Source organism: Stegostoma tigrinum, chromosome 25 (assembly GCF_030684315.1).
Source record: "Stegostoma tigrinum isolate sSteTig4 chromosome 25, sSteTig4.hap1, whole genome shotgun sequence".
In the NCBI taxonomy this organism is placed as follows: domain Eukaryota; kingdom Metazoa; phylum Chordata; class Chondrichthyes; order Orectolobiformes; family Stegostomatidae; genus Stegostoma; species Stegostoma tigrinum.
The window spans coordinates 28,025,851-28,040,847 of NC_081378.1; the positions used below are offsets into that span (position 1 = coordinate 28,025,851).

Sequence of the window (14,997 nt, forward strand, 5' to 3'; positions counted from 1 at the left end):
GTGGTCATTTCCTGCGTTGGTGATGTCATTTCCTGTTCTTTTTCTCAGGGGATGGTAGATTGGCTCCAAATCAATGTGTTTGTTGGAGTTCCGGTTGGAATGCCCGTGCGTGTCTCTGTTTGGCTTGTCCTAGGATGGATGTGTTGTCCCAATCAAAGTGGTGTCCTTCCTCATCCGTATGTAAGGACGAGTGATAGTGGGTCATGTTGTTTTGTAGCTAGTTGATGTTCGTGTGTCCTGGTGGCTAGCTTTCTGCCAGTTTGTCCAACGTGGAGTTTGTCACAGTTCTTGCAAGGTATTTTGTAGATGACGTTTGTTTTGTTTGTTGTCTGTATAGGGTCTTTTAAGTTCATTAGCTGCTGTTTTAGTGTGTTGGTGGGTTTGTGGGCTACCCTGATGCCGAGAGGTCCGAGTAGTCTGGCAGTCATTTCAGAAATGTCTGATGTAGGGGAGAGTGGTTATGGTTTTTGAGCCCGTTTACAAGCTGATACCAGTACAGAAACACAACAAAACCAATAACACATCATATTCTGTTTAACCATTCCTTGGGACATACGCATTGAATTATCTGGTAGAACACCTGGATTTTACAAAAATGGATAACAGTGTGATACGGCTATGAGGACTGTAACAACAAGCAGCTGCACAGCTATCCTACATAGGATCACACAAACAAAAAAAAAGGATGTTGAGCCCCACAGGAGGAACGAAAGATAGATGGTGCAGCCTAGGTGACTGAAAACCTGGTCACCAACAATGGTTAAATGGGAAACAATATGCTGAACGCCAGAGGAATGGAGACTGTTTTTCTTTAGGGATATAAAGAGGCATTAGGGTAGGAAGAGATCCCAGAAACAGGGAGGAAATAGATTAAAAAGGAATTACATGATACATTGAATGCTGGCAACCAAAGTTGGGAGTTTCAACAGACCCTTGTGCCACCTTGCATTTCAGTCTTAGAATTAGTATTCCACATTATCAATTTGCATTTATTTTGTATTTTGCATTAGTTTAATTTTCCTCCATTAAACGTCAATCTTTCATCTGTGACAAATATCACAACCGTCAATTAGTTGTTGCTTTGCTTAAAGAACTTCATGAATTTTTTTTTCCTACCTTATGTAGCCACAGTGGTTTTATACCATTATCTCCCTTTGCCTTGTTGTGTTTAAACACTGCATAGCTGCTTATATCTTCTAATTCTCAGTAAATGCCTACGCCAGGAATGTCAATTTTTATTCAGCGCTGTTGAGCTATTCTTTTATTATTGATTAATTAAACCATTTCACTGAAGATGAGATTGGACAGTGGATTAAGAACAATTTAAAAACAAACTTACCCCTGCTGAATCAAAACTTCATGTGGGAGATCACAACCAATATATGCATTGTTCGTAACACAGTATTCCAGAAATGCACCCCAACATGGATCCTGTGACAAAGAAAACGTTTAACAGTTTTATTATAATTGACATCACAACACTTGCAATGTGGTACCAGTTAATGGAAAAATGATTTACTCTTCACTTAACAAATATTTACCGATTTGTTGCAACCAATTTTCAAGTACAGTTCTAATGTTCGTTTTTATAGCGGAACTGCGATGAGCCAAATGCAGATAGCTCAAAATTCTGCTCATGGTGAGATTATTGGCCCTTCCCCTAATCAGGAGAAATCCAAGAGGAGGAGGAGGAGAGTAAGGACTACAGATGCTGGAAGTCAGAGTTGATAAAATGTGGAGGTGGAGAAACGTAGCAGGTCAGACAGCATTGGAGGAGCAGGAAAGTTGATGTTTCGAGTCTGGACCCTTCATTAGGGCTTGCCGGTCATAAGTCAAAGTTCTGGACCAGTAATTCCAAATTGGCCAATGTCATGCATGCTTGTCAGATGACCAGAGTAACAAACTGGAGCAGAGTTAAGAGCCGTGCGAGGGGAAACCCAAGTCCCTCAGCAGTGTGAGGGGAAACGTGAGGCCTAAGTGAAGCACAACTTAATTTGGTGCAGCGCAGAGCAGGACAGTTGTTGGATTGGGCCTGACCATGCGCTCAACTGCTGCTATTTGAAATTCTTTACCAAAACTTTGTCATAATTATTTTACTTGCAAGTTATTTTTCATAGACACTGTACGTAATGCTGCTCCTTTTCCTTTTGTTCCTCTTTTGTATCCAAGATGGCACCATTAAAGACAGCCTATATTCTAAAGGATATGAAATATCCTGTATTGCCACATGTACTCCTGTACTTCTACTACTGGAGTACACTTGACAATAAAAAGTATATTCTATTCCATTCCAGTGGACAAAAGCATGGGTAAACTAACAACAATAGCTGCAAAATGGTTTTGCCCACAGCCTGAATGAGTATGCAGCCAAGCATTTTTAAGTAGATAAAGCCAACTGTTTTGCTGCTCTCTGCCAGTTCGCTTTCAGTGTTTAAAGATGAAATGTGAAGCAATAAGTGTGTCACCGCTATGGTCTTTCCAAAGATTGGAAGGCACCAGAAAGCTGCCAACAGGAAAATCCAAAAGGCCTGGCTGCTTTATGAATGTCAATGTTACTCTCACAGCAAGAAACTGACAAAACCACCTGGTGACTTCCAACTTTTTTGAAACGGCTTTCCAACAAAAAAAAAATTGCCAATGGAAGATCCAATGAATGTCTGCCTATTCACTCGCTTGCTTCCTTAGCTGAAGCTGCACAGGTCAAGAGAGAAGCTCTAGGATTTTGCACTGCAGTATGAAAACATGGAAAACGTTTGGCTGCATCGATGAAAGATTATCAAGCTTTTCCAGAGGTACCGGCAACTAAAAAATTTTAAATGTGTAAAGTCAGTCCATTGTAAAGGCAAATAAACTGAAAAATAAAGACATTTTTCACATATTTACTTTGCCATGATATTCTCATTTGTTTTGACTTAGTGTGATTGTGAATAAATCAGAGTGCACTAGCAATCCCGAAGCTCTGCTCATCACCAAGTGTATCCGTAGGCTCCCTGCAAATCAACATTGCAAGATTCTGATTTTAGTCTAATGTTAAGCTGGTAGGACATGCACAGATCCTCTTACAACTTTTAGAAATCAAGTAAACCAACAGATTAAAGCAAAATCAGGACTCAAAGTCAGAAATTCTACTTAACAAAGAAATTCACCCACCTTGAGAAGAATGTGTGGATTACCAACCACAATCAACAGTGCTTTTGCTCGAGTGATGGCCACATTAAATCTTTTGGGGTTGGAAAGAAATCCTAAAACACAACGAGTGTCCTCAAACAGATTTTCTTCACTGGACCGTACCTGTACAAAGCACTCGTTCATGTTGAAACTGCTTATGTTTTCTTATTTTGTTTATATTCAAAAAAGCAAACAAAAAATGCAGCATATTAAACATAATCATAACATTGTATATTAACTTGGTATATACTTATCTGTTAAACAGCCATGAAATATTTTAAGAAAAGGTGCATGTGAAAAATACTGAATTGGAGGGAGAGGTGGTTTGATTTATCTCCAATTGGGAATTATACATCAGTATTAATGTATACTGATGACTTACAAATGAATTTGTACCAGAACATCTTAAAACACATTTTACATGGTCAATGAAGAAATGATCGATCTAGTAAAAGTCTTGTTCTGAAACATTACACAAGTTCTATTAATACTTGGTTCAAAACATGCTGAGGGGCTTCTTGAAAAATGACATTGTACAGCCTATCATTTAACAAATCTGGCAAGTCTTTTTGAAAGTTTACCAAAATTAAGTTATACATGTACTCAGCTGAAAGCAAATTGTTACTTAAAACAAATATTATTTATCTGGAACCAAAGCAATAAAGCATTTGTGTCACAAGTCAATAATTAATGCTTGGGACTTTGGGAGTCAACTCCTGGAATTTTAATGCTTTTTTTAAAAAATCTCTTGCCATGACTTTGGTGGAAGACTGGAAGAACCACAAACCCAGTTGAAATAGCTAATACCCACAATTCTCACCACTTCTTTAGTGGCTTCACTTGTAATCTTATGTTACATTAGAGGACTGGGAGGACAATGTTGAGATTCTCCCTTCCATGTTATTAACATATTATTTTAACAAGTCACCTCTTTGGAATAATCAGTTTGCAAAGTTAATTTTACATCATAGTTTTATTTTAAAGGAAATTAGACAAAAGTTAACTAGGTTCCTATTATATCTGCAGGCCTAATGTTGGCAATTATACAAATCCTCCACTTAAACATAGCTTGCAGCTTAAGTTCTAGTTTTAAAACAATTACCATTTAAGAATAAAACAACAACTCCAATTTATCCAATATTGTTCCTCCAATATATTCTATTTTATATTCCACCTCAGCTTACAGCACAATGGCCTCAACTTAGAATTCACTAGCTTTAAAACTGCCCCACCTTGGCCAGCCCTCCCTCTCATCCCTGCCTCCTTGACGTGACACAGCCTGTCCGTCTTCCTTCTCATTTATCCACCCCACCGTTCCCACTGACCAATCTCTACAACCCATCCTGCATCCATCTATCACCACCCCACTTACCTTCGCCCAGCAAACTTGCCCCCTCAATTTATTTCTGAGCTCCCTACCCCTCCCCAGTTCTGACCTGAAATGTTGACTTTCCTGCCGTGTGGAGCTGGAGGACAATAACTGGGTGTTAAATGAGTCCTAGAATTTTGGGGAAAGGGACTGTGATGTTCTTGACCACATTGGCATAAGGAACGAAGCAGTATTGGAGGTTTTTGCAGGCATAAAAGGTAGACAGTTCATTAGATGCAGCTGAGCTGTATCCCTAGCTGCTGTGGAAAGTGAGGGAGGGCCAAATTATTTAATATATCTGTGGCCGCATGTGAGGTGCCAGGGGACTACAGGACTGCTAATGTGGTTCCATTTATCAAGAAGGGTGGCAGGGAATTACAGACCAGTGGAACTAACATTAGTGGTAGGGAAACAAGAAAATTCTCAATGAGAGAATTTTTCTGTACTTGGAGGAGCAAGGTTTGATCAGCTATAGTCAGCATAGCTTTGTTAGAGGAAGATCATGCCTAACAAATTTGATTGCATTTTTTGAGGTGGTGATCAGGCGTGCAGGAGTATGGTGCAGCTAGTGTAGTTTTTATGGATCTCAGCAAAGCCTTTGACAGGTCTCACATTATAAATTGATAAAGAATCTAAAAATACATGGGGTCCAGGGTAACTTGGCAAGTTGGATCCAAAATCAGCTTTGAAATAGGACAAAGGTGGTTGAAAGCTGTTTTTATCACTGGACGCCAGTGCTCACAGGCATATCACAAGGATAAGTGTTGGGTCCCTTCTTGATGTGTATCAATATAGATGAGGACATTGATGGTGGGAAGAGAAAGAGATGATAAGCAAATTTGTGGATGACATGAAGATTAGCCAGGTAGTTAATAGCAAAGGTGGTCTTGTGGTACAAGGAGAGATAGACAAGTTGCTCAGATGGGCAGATGGAATTAAACTGTGAAAAGTGAAAGGTAACAAGTGACAACAAGTAACAAAAGGAGTAATCAACAACCAACAAGACACTGGGAAGCTCAAAGGAACAGAAAGTTAAGGTCTTTGTATGCAGATCCTTGAGGGACAGGAGGACAGGTTAATAGAATAGTCAAGGCTGCATAGACTATAACAGCAGGGAAGTTATTTTAGAGCTGTACAGGTCTCTGGTTAGGCCACAGCTGGAATCCTGTGCAGTTCTGTTTGGCACACTTTTGGAAGGATGTGATTGCATTGGACAGGGTTCAGGGGAGATTCACCAGGATCTTGCTAGAGTTGGAGCATTCCAGCCATGACAAGAGGCTGGATAGGCTTGGGTTATTCAGAGCAGAGAAGCACGAGGGGGATGGGAACCTGACAGGTGTATTAGATTATGGTGGCATGGACAGGCTGAACAGGAAGCAGCTACTGATGATAATTGAAGGGTGGATAATTTTGGGGGCATAGTTTTAAGACGAAGGACAGCTGGTTTAGAGGATTTCAGAAAAAATATCTTCACCCAGAAGGCAGAAGGAATCTGGAATGCACCGTCTCGGACGACAGTGGAGGAATACAGCCTTTAAAAAGTATGTTGATGAGTATATATCATTCAAGGCTGTGGGCCAAGTGCTGGAAATTGGGAATAATAGATATGTTGGTGCAGACTTGATAGGCTGAAGGACCTCTTCCGCAGTGTATGACTGACAAGGGCAGCAGTGATTTATGATGGAAAATGTCTCGTGTTTTTAGCCTGAAATAAAGTTAGTAAATGCTGGAAACTGTCAGTGGTATAGTCATAATCTAAGAAAAACTGTTTGATGAGGTTGGCTCTGTTCATTTTCAGCTATTTAATTTTTACACGTTATTTTTCAATTTAATATGTACATTACAGGGTGAATAATCATATATATTTTGTACCCCTGTATGAGTGCTGCAATATTTGTACAAGTATGCAAGTATTAATGCTAACTCCAAACTGTAATAGATGTGTTACTGTGTTGAAATTACTATCTATTATCTCTGAGCAAAACATTTCCATTGCAACTACCTATAGTATGGATTGTAACATTTATGAAGTGGTCAAACAATAAATAGATTGAAGAGAGTTTACAGATAATAGAAACAAAATAGGATAGAAATGTAGACCTGAGGTGTTCTGGCTGTAAAGCTAAACTGAAATGCAAGGAAGAGGGTTAACAACCTGAAATGATAACTTGTTTTTTTTCTGCACAGATACTGCCTGACCTCCTGCATGTATCCACCATGTGTATTTTTTTAATGCTAGGTACAGCATTATTTCCATATTAATACCATCCATACATGCTACTGGACTGTTGTAAGTCATTTAAAACTGTCAACACAAGAATTAATGATCTTACTGTTGACACAATTATGACCAGTTTCTCCTGGCCTTGAAACTCTTCAACAGATCCAACCTTTAGGTCAGAGAGATAACCACTTCGGAGGAGAATTCTGATTTTCTGCACCTGCATGTACAAAATAAAAATACATTAATATGTTTGCTTGAACTTATAACAATTTAGGTGTGAGAAAACTGAACAATTTCATTCTACACCTTTACATTGCCAGCTCACAAATATGGTTATGTCTCCATATTTTCTCTTGCCAAATTATTTATCTTTTGTACCATATTTTGAAATAATTTCCAAATTAATCTCAGTTTTGTATGTGATCCTTATCTTGACCTGCTTTAATAGGGGGACAAGTCAGGGGTGGGCAACATCAGTTACTTGTTCAACTTGCAAATCATATGTCATAAGAGGTGGAGAGCTGGATGAACACAGCAGGCCAAGCAGCATCAGAGGAGCATTTCTGAAGAAGGGTCTGGGCCCGAAACATCAGTCTTCCTGCTCGGCCTGCTGTGTTCATCCAGCACTACAGCTGGTTATCTCAGATTCTCCAGCATCTGCAGTTCCTGCTATAGCTGATATGTCAACTGCTTCCAACTCAACTCGTCCTACATGTCCCACGATGATGCAACGGTCAAGAAAGCACAACACCGCCTCTTCTTCCTCAGGTGGCTTAGGAAATTTGGCATGTCCTCGAGGGCCCTCACCAACATTTACAAACGCAACACAGAACGCATACTATCCAGCTGCGTAACAGCCTGGTACAACAACTGCTCTGCTCAGGGCCATAAGAAACTACAGAATGTTGTGTGCAATGCCCAGACCATCACGGAAGCTAACCTTCCATCCGTGGACTCCAGTTATACTTCTCGTTGCCGCAGAAAGGTCGCCGAAAACAAAGACCCCTCCCCCCTACCCCGTAATGCACGCCTATAACCTCTTACATTAGGCAGAAGATACAAAAGCTTGAACACAGAGGTTCAAGAACAGCTTCTTTCCTGCTGTTTATTTGAAAATGAATCAACTCTAACTATAAATAACGTTTATCATATTAATGCTGATCTTGCTTCTCAAACCTCCTGCGCAGTCTAACCTATATGGCTCACTCTGTCCAAGCATCCCATGATCTGTAAGTCCTTACTTCCTATGAACTGCCTGTACTGCTTTCAAACAAAGCTTTTCACTGTACTTAGGGGTATAGATGACAAGAAATCAAATCAATTTCAAGTTGAAGTAAAAGAACAGTAATTAGTAGAGGGAATATCATTAAATGATATCTCTAATGTACCTACTTGTTTTTGGTAGGGTGCAATGACCCCAATCTCAGAAGGCTTTACTGGGTTTGTACAGTGTTTTGCCAGGAGACAGCAATAACGCATTACTTGAACTGCCTCTTTAGGATTGAACCATGACGGATTGCTACCTTCCCTCATTTCATTCCCCTGAAATTTTAACAAATTATTTCAATTAACAGTGATTACAAAATTAGAATTAAAATATGCCTTGCAAAAGTGAAGTGTCCATACAGCTATTTCTGTAAATGTTTGTCAATTATTTAAGGATAGAAGCGACAACAGTTTAACAATAAATGTATGTGCACATGGTATGTCACTGTCAGGGAGCTGTAACATGCCTTAAAGAAACCTACAAGAGTTTGTCACTTCTTGTGTAATTCCATTTAAGGGAATTAGGTTGTTTTTTACAAAATGAATGACAGATTACAAAGGTATATGCAAGAATACCACACAAATATAGAAATTAGGAGCAGGGGTAGATCATTCAGCCTGTTGTTAGGCCTGCTAAGCAATTTGCCAAGTTCATGGTTGATTGAGAACGGCACTCCATCTCCCAGCATACTCCCACAGTCTTTGACTCCCTGGTTATCCCTACATTGTCTTTCAGTTGCTTATCAAACCACAACAAAAATTTGCCTTCACTGCTTTCTCAGGCATTGTAATACAGAGTCTAATTATTCATGCCATAAGAATTTTGGTTCTCTGGTCACCATTGCTTCTTTTGCCAGATATTATAAATTGTTGACCTCTAGTTCCTGACTCCTCTGCTACTAGGAATTATTTCTCCCCATATGATGTGTAAAGGCTCCTCACAATTTTGAACATATGTACCAAATCTCTTTCGACTTACTGCAAGGAAAGCGAACTCAGCTTCTCCAAGCAAATCACGTGACTTTAGTCCATCAATAGAATCATCTTCATAAATCTTTTTTATATCCCCTTCAAAGTCTTCACATTTTTTCTGAAGTGGAGTGACCAGAATTGGTCACAATACTCCAGGTAGGGTGAGTACATTTTTTAAAAAACATTAAATTTTCAAAATTATGGTTTTATTTTTCTGAATGATATGCTGCCCGTGAGGCTACAGATTGCGCTGTAGTACAATACTGCTGCTGTCGATGGCACACAGCGCCTCATGGATGCCTGGTCTTGAGTTGCCAGATCTCCTTCAGGTCTGTCCCATTTAGCAGGGTGATAGTGCCACAAAACATGATGGAGGATATTCTCAATGTGAAGGCAGAAGTTCATCTCAGCAAGGACTGTGCAGGTATCACTGTTATTGATACTATCATGCACTGATGTATCTGCAGCCAGCAGATTGGTAAGGATGAAGTCATGTATGTTTTCCTCCCTTGTGGGTTTTCTTACCATCTGCCACAGACCCAGTGTCGCAGCTTGATGCAGGGAGATGTTTTGACTGGATACACAGTCTAGAACCAGCAGTTAGTGTCTCAGGAACATGGTAGGTCTTTTAGGATTGAGATAAAGGATGCATTTATTCACTCAGAAGGTTGTCAACCTGTGGAATTCACTACCACAGCAGGTTGGGAGGAGGCTGGGTCACTGAACATATTCAAGAAAGGGACTGATAAATCATTAAAATATTGAAAAAGAGGTATTTAGGGATATGGGGAGAAAATGTGGCTACGGCATTGAGATACAGGATCAGCCATGATCATATTGAATGGAGGAGCAGGCTCATAGGGCCAATCCTAGTCTCTGTAATTCTACTTGAGGGTCAACAATTTACTTGTGATGTTACCATCTCTGAGGAAGGATTAAGAGTTCAGTATTCCATGTCATCTTTAGTCAAATGTAGCTGTTCTCCCGCCAAAGGTTGCAGACAAAATATTTCTCAATCAGGGACAATTTAATTTGCAATTCATGAGAATTTTAATTTCCTACTTACTTACCTGGCTGCTTAGGACAACATAATCTCATTGGACACCATTTCCAAATGAACCTAACCTAAAACAGCCGATAGGGTATTTTAACACTGTTGAGCAGGTCCTGATTTTCTATGTTTTCTGGTATGCACTATATCAGGGGTCTAATCAATTGTTATGAGGAAGGAGGTCATTAAACAGATCAGGCTGTATCTAGCATCTTGTTTGCAGTCAAACAGTAATCTAAAGTATTGCATGTCAACTGTACTGACACTACCATAATTGTTCAGGTTAACAAACTGAGCATAGACAGGGATCAAAACTGGAACCTTTAAGGTTAGCTTTGTTCAGTGATATTCTCAGCACTGAGTTACTTAAGTTCAACTGATGCGAAAGATTCTATAATTGTATTCCAAAACCAGAGCCCATTCTCCCTGCATTCTGGCTGACATTAACTTCACAACATACACCATTAAAAACAGATTAACTTCAGACCAGCATAAGCATGATTCATCAATGAATAAATATCACGTGTGCTATTCTGATTTCAGTTGATTAGGGAAGTACAGCGGCATTAATGTTAGTAAGAAGTTAAATGTTATTGCAAAATCATTTTGAAGATGTAAGAGTTGGATGAAAACAATTCTAATTCTCTATAAAACTAGTGACTGTAAAATCATACAATATGAAATGATTTACTTAAGAGAATATATTGAGTTTGACGCGTTTCTAAGGGCTTCAAAAACATACCCTCAATCCATGAAAAATTATCGGAAATCCTTTCCTGGGCAATTTTTCCCAGTTACAGAACTTGCTGACCACAGACTGATCTGAACACATCCTTAGCTCTTCATGATAAAACAATTTAGAAGGCAGGGCAAGTAAAGATGAATGTGACCGATAATTATTCACTAGCTTTGTCACCTACAAAGAAGAGGGTGGTTAAATTTCAGTCATATTTCTTAGTCAGAACAATGTATTTATAGTTCTTCATACAACCTCTTGTCTTTCCCTTTATAGTGATCTGTGCAGCTGCAGGATTGTGAAAAGCAAAGCCTTTTCCTAGATATGGTGCAATATCTTCTTTGATCCTTACTCCAAAGTGATGACTGAACAGACTGGAATATTCAGGATTTCCTTTCTTAAGGTTGTGCTTTTAAAGAGGGAAGGTTGGCTACAGCACACCTTTTTTTGATCAGAATACTCCTAGGCATCCTCTGTAAAGTCCAGGCCTTGTAGCTTTGTTGCTGACAGCAGTGCAGGATGGGATCCACTCACACTGCTCATCACAAATCATGACCCCAGCACATGGAAGAATCTCATTTCTAATCTATCCTTGATTTGCCTTGGGAAACCTAATTATTTGCTATGCTGTATATGCCATGTGCTTACTACAGGCTATAACCCTACCTACAAGTATCATCTTAACATTTTGTTGCCTCAGTTGTTGATCAATGCAAGAGATTATTTGCTTGGAAATCATTTTTTTTCCACAAAATACTTTCAATTATATTTAAATACCACACTGCAAGTTCACATTTTACAAACAATACCCCAGTCTTCTTGAAACCATCCATTACTTTTTGTATCTTTCATTTCATTCAACTGGGAACATTTCTAATTTGCATGTCAGCGAACAGAATTAGACAACATAAGAACCAGGAGCAGAAGTAGATGATCTGGCCCTTCGAGCTTGCTCCCCCATTCAATAAAATCATGGCTGATCTTTTCATGGTCTCAGCTCCACTTATACACCCTCTCACCATAACCCTTAATTCATTTACTATTCAAAAAATTAGCTTAGACTTTAGAAACATTCAATGAGGAAGCCTCAACTACTTCACTGGGCAGGGAATTCCACAGATTCACAACTGTTTGAGTTCCCCCTCAATTCAGTCCAAATCTGCTCCCCCTAATTTTGGGGGGCAAGTCTTCTTGTTCTAGTTCACCTGCCCGTGGAAACATCCTCTCCACTTTTGAGATGTATTCCCTTCATAATTTTGTGTTTTTCTATAGCTACCCCCTTTTAAATTCCAATGACTATATCCCGGTCTACTTAGTCTTTCCTCATGAGACAATCCTCTCAACCTCAATCAACTTAGTGAATCTCCTCTGCACCCCCTTCTGTGCCACTACATCCTTTCTCAAGTAAGGAGACCAAACCTGCAGGCAGTACTCCAGATGCGGCCTCACCAGCACCTCACACAGCTGCAACAGAACGGTCTCGGCCCGAAACGTCAGCCTTCCTGCTCCTTTGATGCTGCTTGGGCGGTGTTCATCCAGCTCTACACCTTGTTATCTCAGATTCTCCAGCATCTGCAGTTCCTATTATCTCTGCAACATAATCTCCCTACTTTTAAACTCAATCCTTTTAGCAATGAAGGAAAATATTCCAATTGCCTTAATTACCCTTTGCACCTGTAAACCAACCTTTTGCAATTCATGCACGAGGACACACAGATCCCTCTGCAATTTTTTACCATTCAAATAATAGTCCTTTTTACTGACATTCCTACCAAAATGGTTGACTTCACATTTATTATCATTGTACTCCATCTGCCAGACCTTTGCCCACTGACTTAAACTATCTATATCCCTCTGCAAACTTTCAGAGTCCTCTGCACACTTCGGTCTACCACTCATCTTAGAGTCATCTGTAAACTTTGACACACTACACATGGTCCCCAACTCCAAATCATCTATGTAAATTGTAAACAATTGAGGTCCAAACACTAACCCCTGAGGCACACTAGTCACTGATTGCTTTTCTGGCTGGCACTCATTTACCCCCACTCTTTGCTTCCTGTCAGTTAACCAATCCTCTATACATACCAATACATTGCCAGTAACCTTTATCTTATGCAGCAGCCTTTTGTGCAGCACCTTGTCGAATGCTTTTTGGAAATCTAGATACAGCACAAGTACTGGGTCTGTGTTGTCCACCATGCTCCTAATGTCTATGTAGAATTCCAGTAAATTAGGTAAACATGACCTGCCTTTCATGAACCAATGCTGTGTCACCCAATGGGACAATTTCTATCTAGATGACTTGCTTTTTCTTCCTTGATGATAGATTCAAGCATTTTTCCCACTACAGAAGTTAAACCAACCAGCCTATAATTCCCTATTTTTAGTCTACCTGCTTTTTTAAACATTGGCGTCACACTTGCTGTTTTTCAATTTGCTGGAAATACCCCAGAGTCCAGTGAATTTTGGAAAGTTACCCAAAGCGCATTTGCTATTTCCTCTGCCATCTCTTTCAGTACCCTGGTATGTATTCCATCAGGGCCGGGAGACTTGTCTATCTTCAGCTCCATTAGCTTGCCCAACACTACCTTTTCTGTGATAATGATTGTGTCAAGGTCCTCACCTACCTTAGTCTCCTCGTCATCAATTACTGGCATGTTATTCGTGTCCTCCACTGTGAAGACCGACACAAAATACCTGTTCAATGCCTCGGCTGTTTCTTAATTTCCCATTATTAGATCCTCTTTCTTATCCTGTAAAGGACCTATGTGTACCTTAGTCACTCTTTCATTTTTTGTCCTAAAACAGGTGCTTCCTTTCAGTAGGAAACTATGTTCCTGAGTTAACTACCTGAACTAGTGATCTCAAATCTCTACATACGAGTACATTATCTAGATGTTTCTCATCTAGGTTCATCTAGGAGGCTCAGAGTTTCCATGAGGAGACACATCACACTGAAATACCCCAGCGGACATCAATATCAGCACCCCTGGTGAGAGACCCCATCTTGTAAAAGGTACTTCCCAGTGACCTCTACTGTAATACAAATTAACGACCTGACTCCATTGTTGCACCACCACTTTAGCACTACTGTGAATCAGATTCTATTGTAATGGCAGAAAATTGAAGTATAATTGCATTCTTTATATTTAGTCCAACACTAATCAAAAACATAGCCCACGTTTCCTCTATCAGAACTGAATGATACAAAAAGTGAATTATGAAAATAAGCATGTTTCCATTAATGACATCTGACTTCTGTTTGCCATTCTGTCAGACAGCTCCCTATAATCCATATTTCTGCGTGTCAATTTTTCAAGAGTCCCTGATCCCTTAAATATTTGATATTTGTTTAATGTATTAAAAAAGGAAACTCTCAAAGCCTTAACTAAATAACAGTAAAGTTATACTTTACTAAGATATAAAAATGCAGCTGCTGTACAACATGACAGAAACAGGAACAAATTACTTCGTATTCTGTATATATTTGGAAGAGGGAAAAACATGACTACAGCAATTGGCTGCTGCAAACAAGGACTAAACTCACCAAAAGAGGACTGTAGGATCCAAATGCAGCAAAGTTTTCATCTCTACAATATGAAGGACGTGTCATTAATCGCTCCAAAAGTGAAACAGACAGACCATAAGCTGAAGCAATTCTCGACTTTATTATTGGTCCTAGTTGCATTGGGTCTCCAGCAAGCACAATCTGTAGGGTGAATAATAAACAATGGCAGCAGCTGTTCATGTTGCAAACTACAGAAGCATTCTCTCATTTATTCATTACTCCCTCATGAGTGGGAAAGCTAAAACAACTGCACCTCCCAGTCGCAAACCATTTCCACTCCCCCTCCCATTCTTTAGATGACATGTCCATCATGGGCCTCCTGCACTGCCACAATGATGCCACCCGAAGGTTGCAGGAACAGCAACTCATATTCCGCCTGGGAACCCTGTAGCCTAATGGTATCAATGTGGACTTCACAAGCTTCAAAATCTCCCCTTCCCCCACTGCATCCCTAAACCAGCCCAACCTGTCTCTGCCTCCCTAACCTGTTCTTCCTCTCACCCATCCCTTCCTCCCACCTCAAGCCGCACCCCCATCTACCTACTAACCCCATCCCACCTCCTTGACATGTCCGTCTTCCCTGGACTCACCTATCCCCTCCCTACCTCCCCACCTATACTCTCTCCACCTATCTTCTTTT

The 14,997-nt window shown here is 39.9% G+C and overlaps 1 protein-coding gene across 1 annotated transcript in view; it reads right to left on the reverse strand.

The window, feature by feature from the left end:
- Positions 1 to 14,997, reverse strand: part of mov10l1 (Mov10 like RISC complex RNA helicase 1) — a 71,846-nt gene that overhangs the window by 2,241 nt on the left and 54,608 nt on the right. The window contains exons 20-25 of the mRNA XM_059654770.1: positions 14,337 to 14,498; positions 10,793 to 10,966; positions 8,154 to 8,303; positions 6,871 to 6,978; positions 3,151 to 3,291; positions 1,340 to 1,431 (exon numbers count right to left, since the gene is read on the reverse strand). Coding sequence (XP_059510753.1) covers positions 1,340 to 1,431; positions 3,151 to 3,291; positions 6,871 to 6,978; positions 8,154 to 8,303; positions 10,793 to 10,966; positions 14,337 to 14,498 — 827 coding nt within the window. The remainder of the gene's footprint in view (positions 1 to 1,339; positions 1,432 to 3,150; positions 3,292 to 6,870; positions 6,979 to 8,153; positions 8,304 to 10,792; positions 10,967 to 14,336; positions 14,499 to 14,997) is intronic.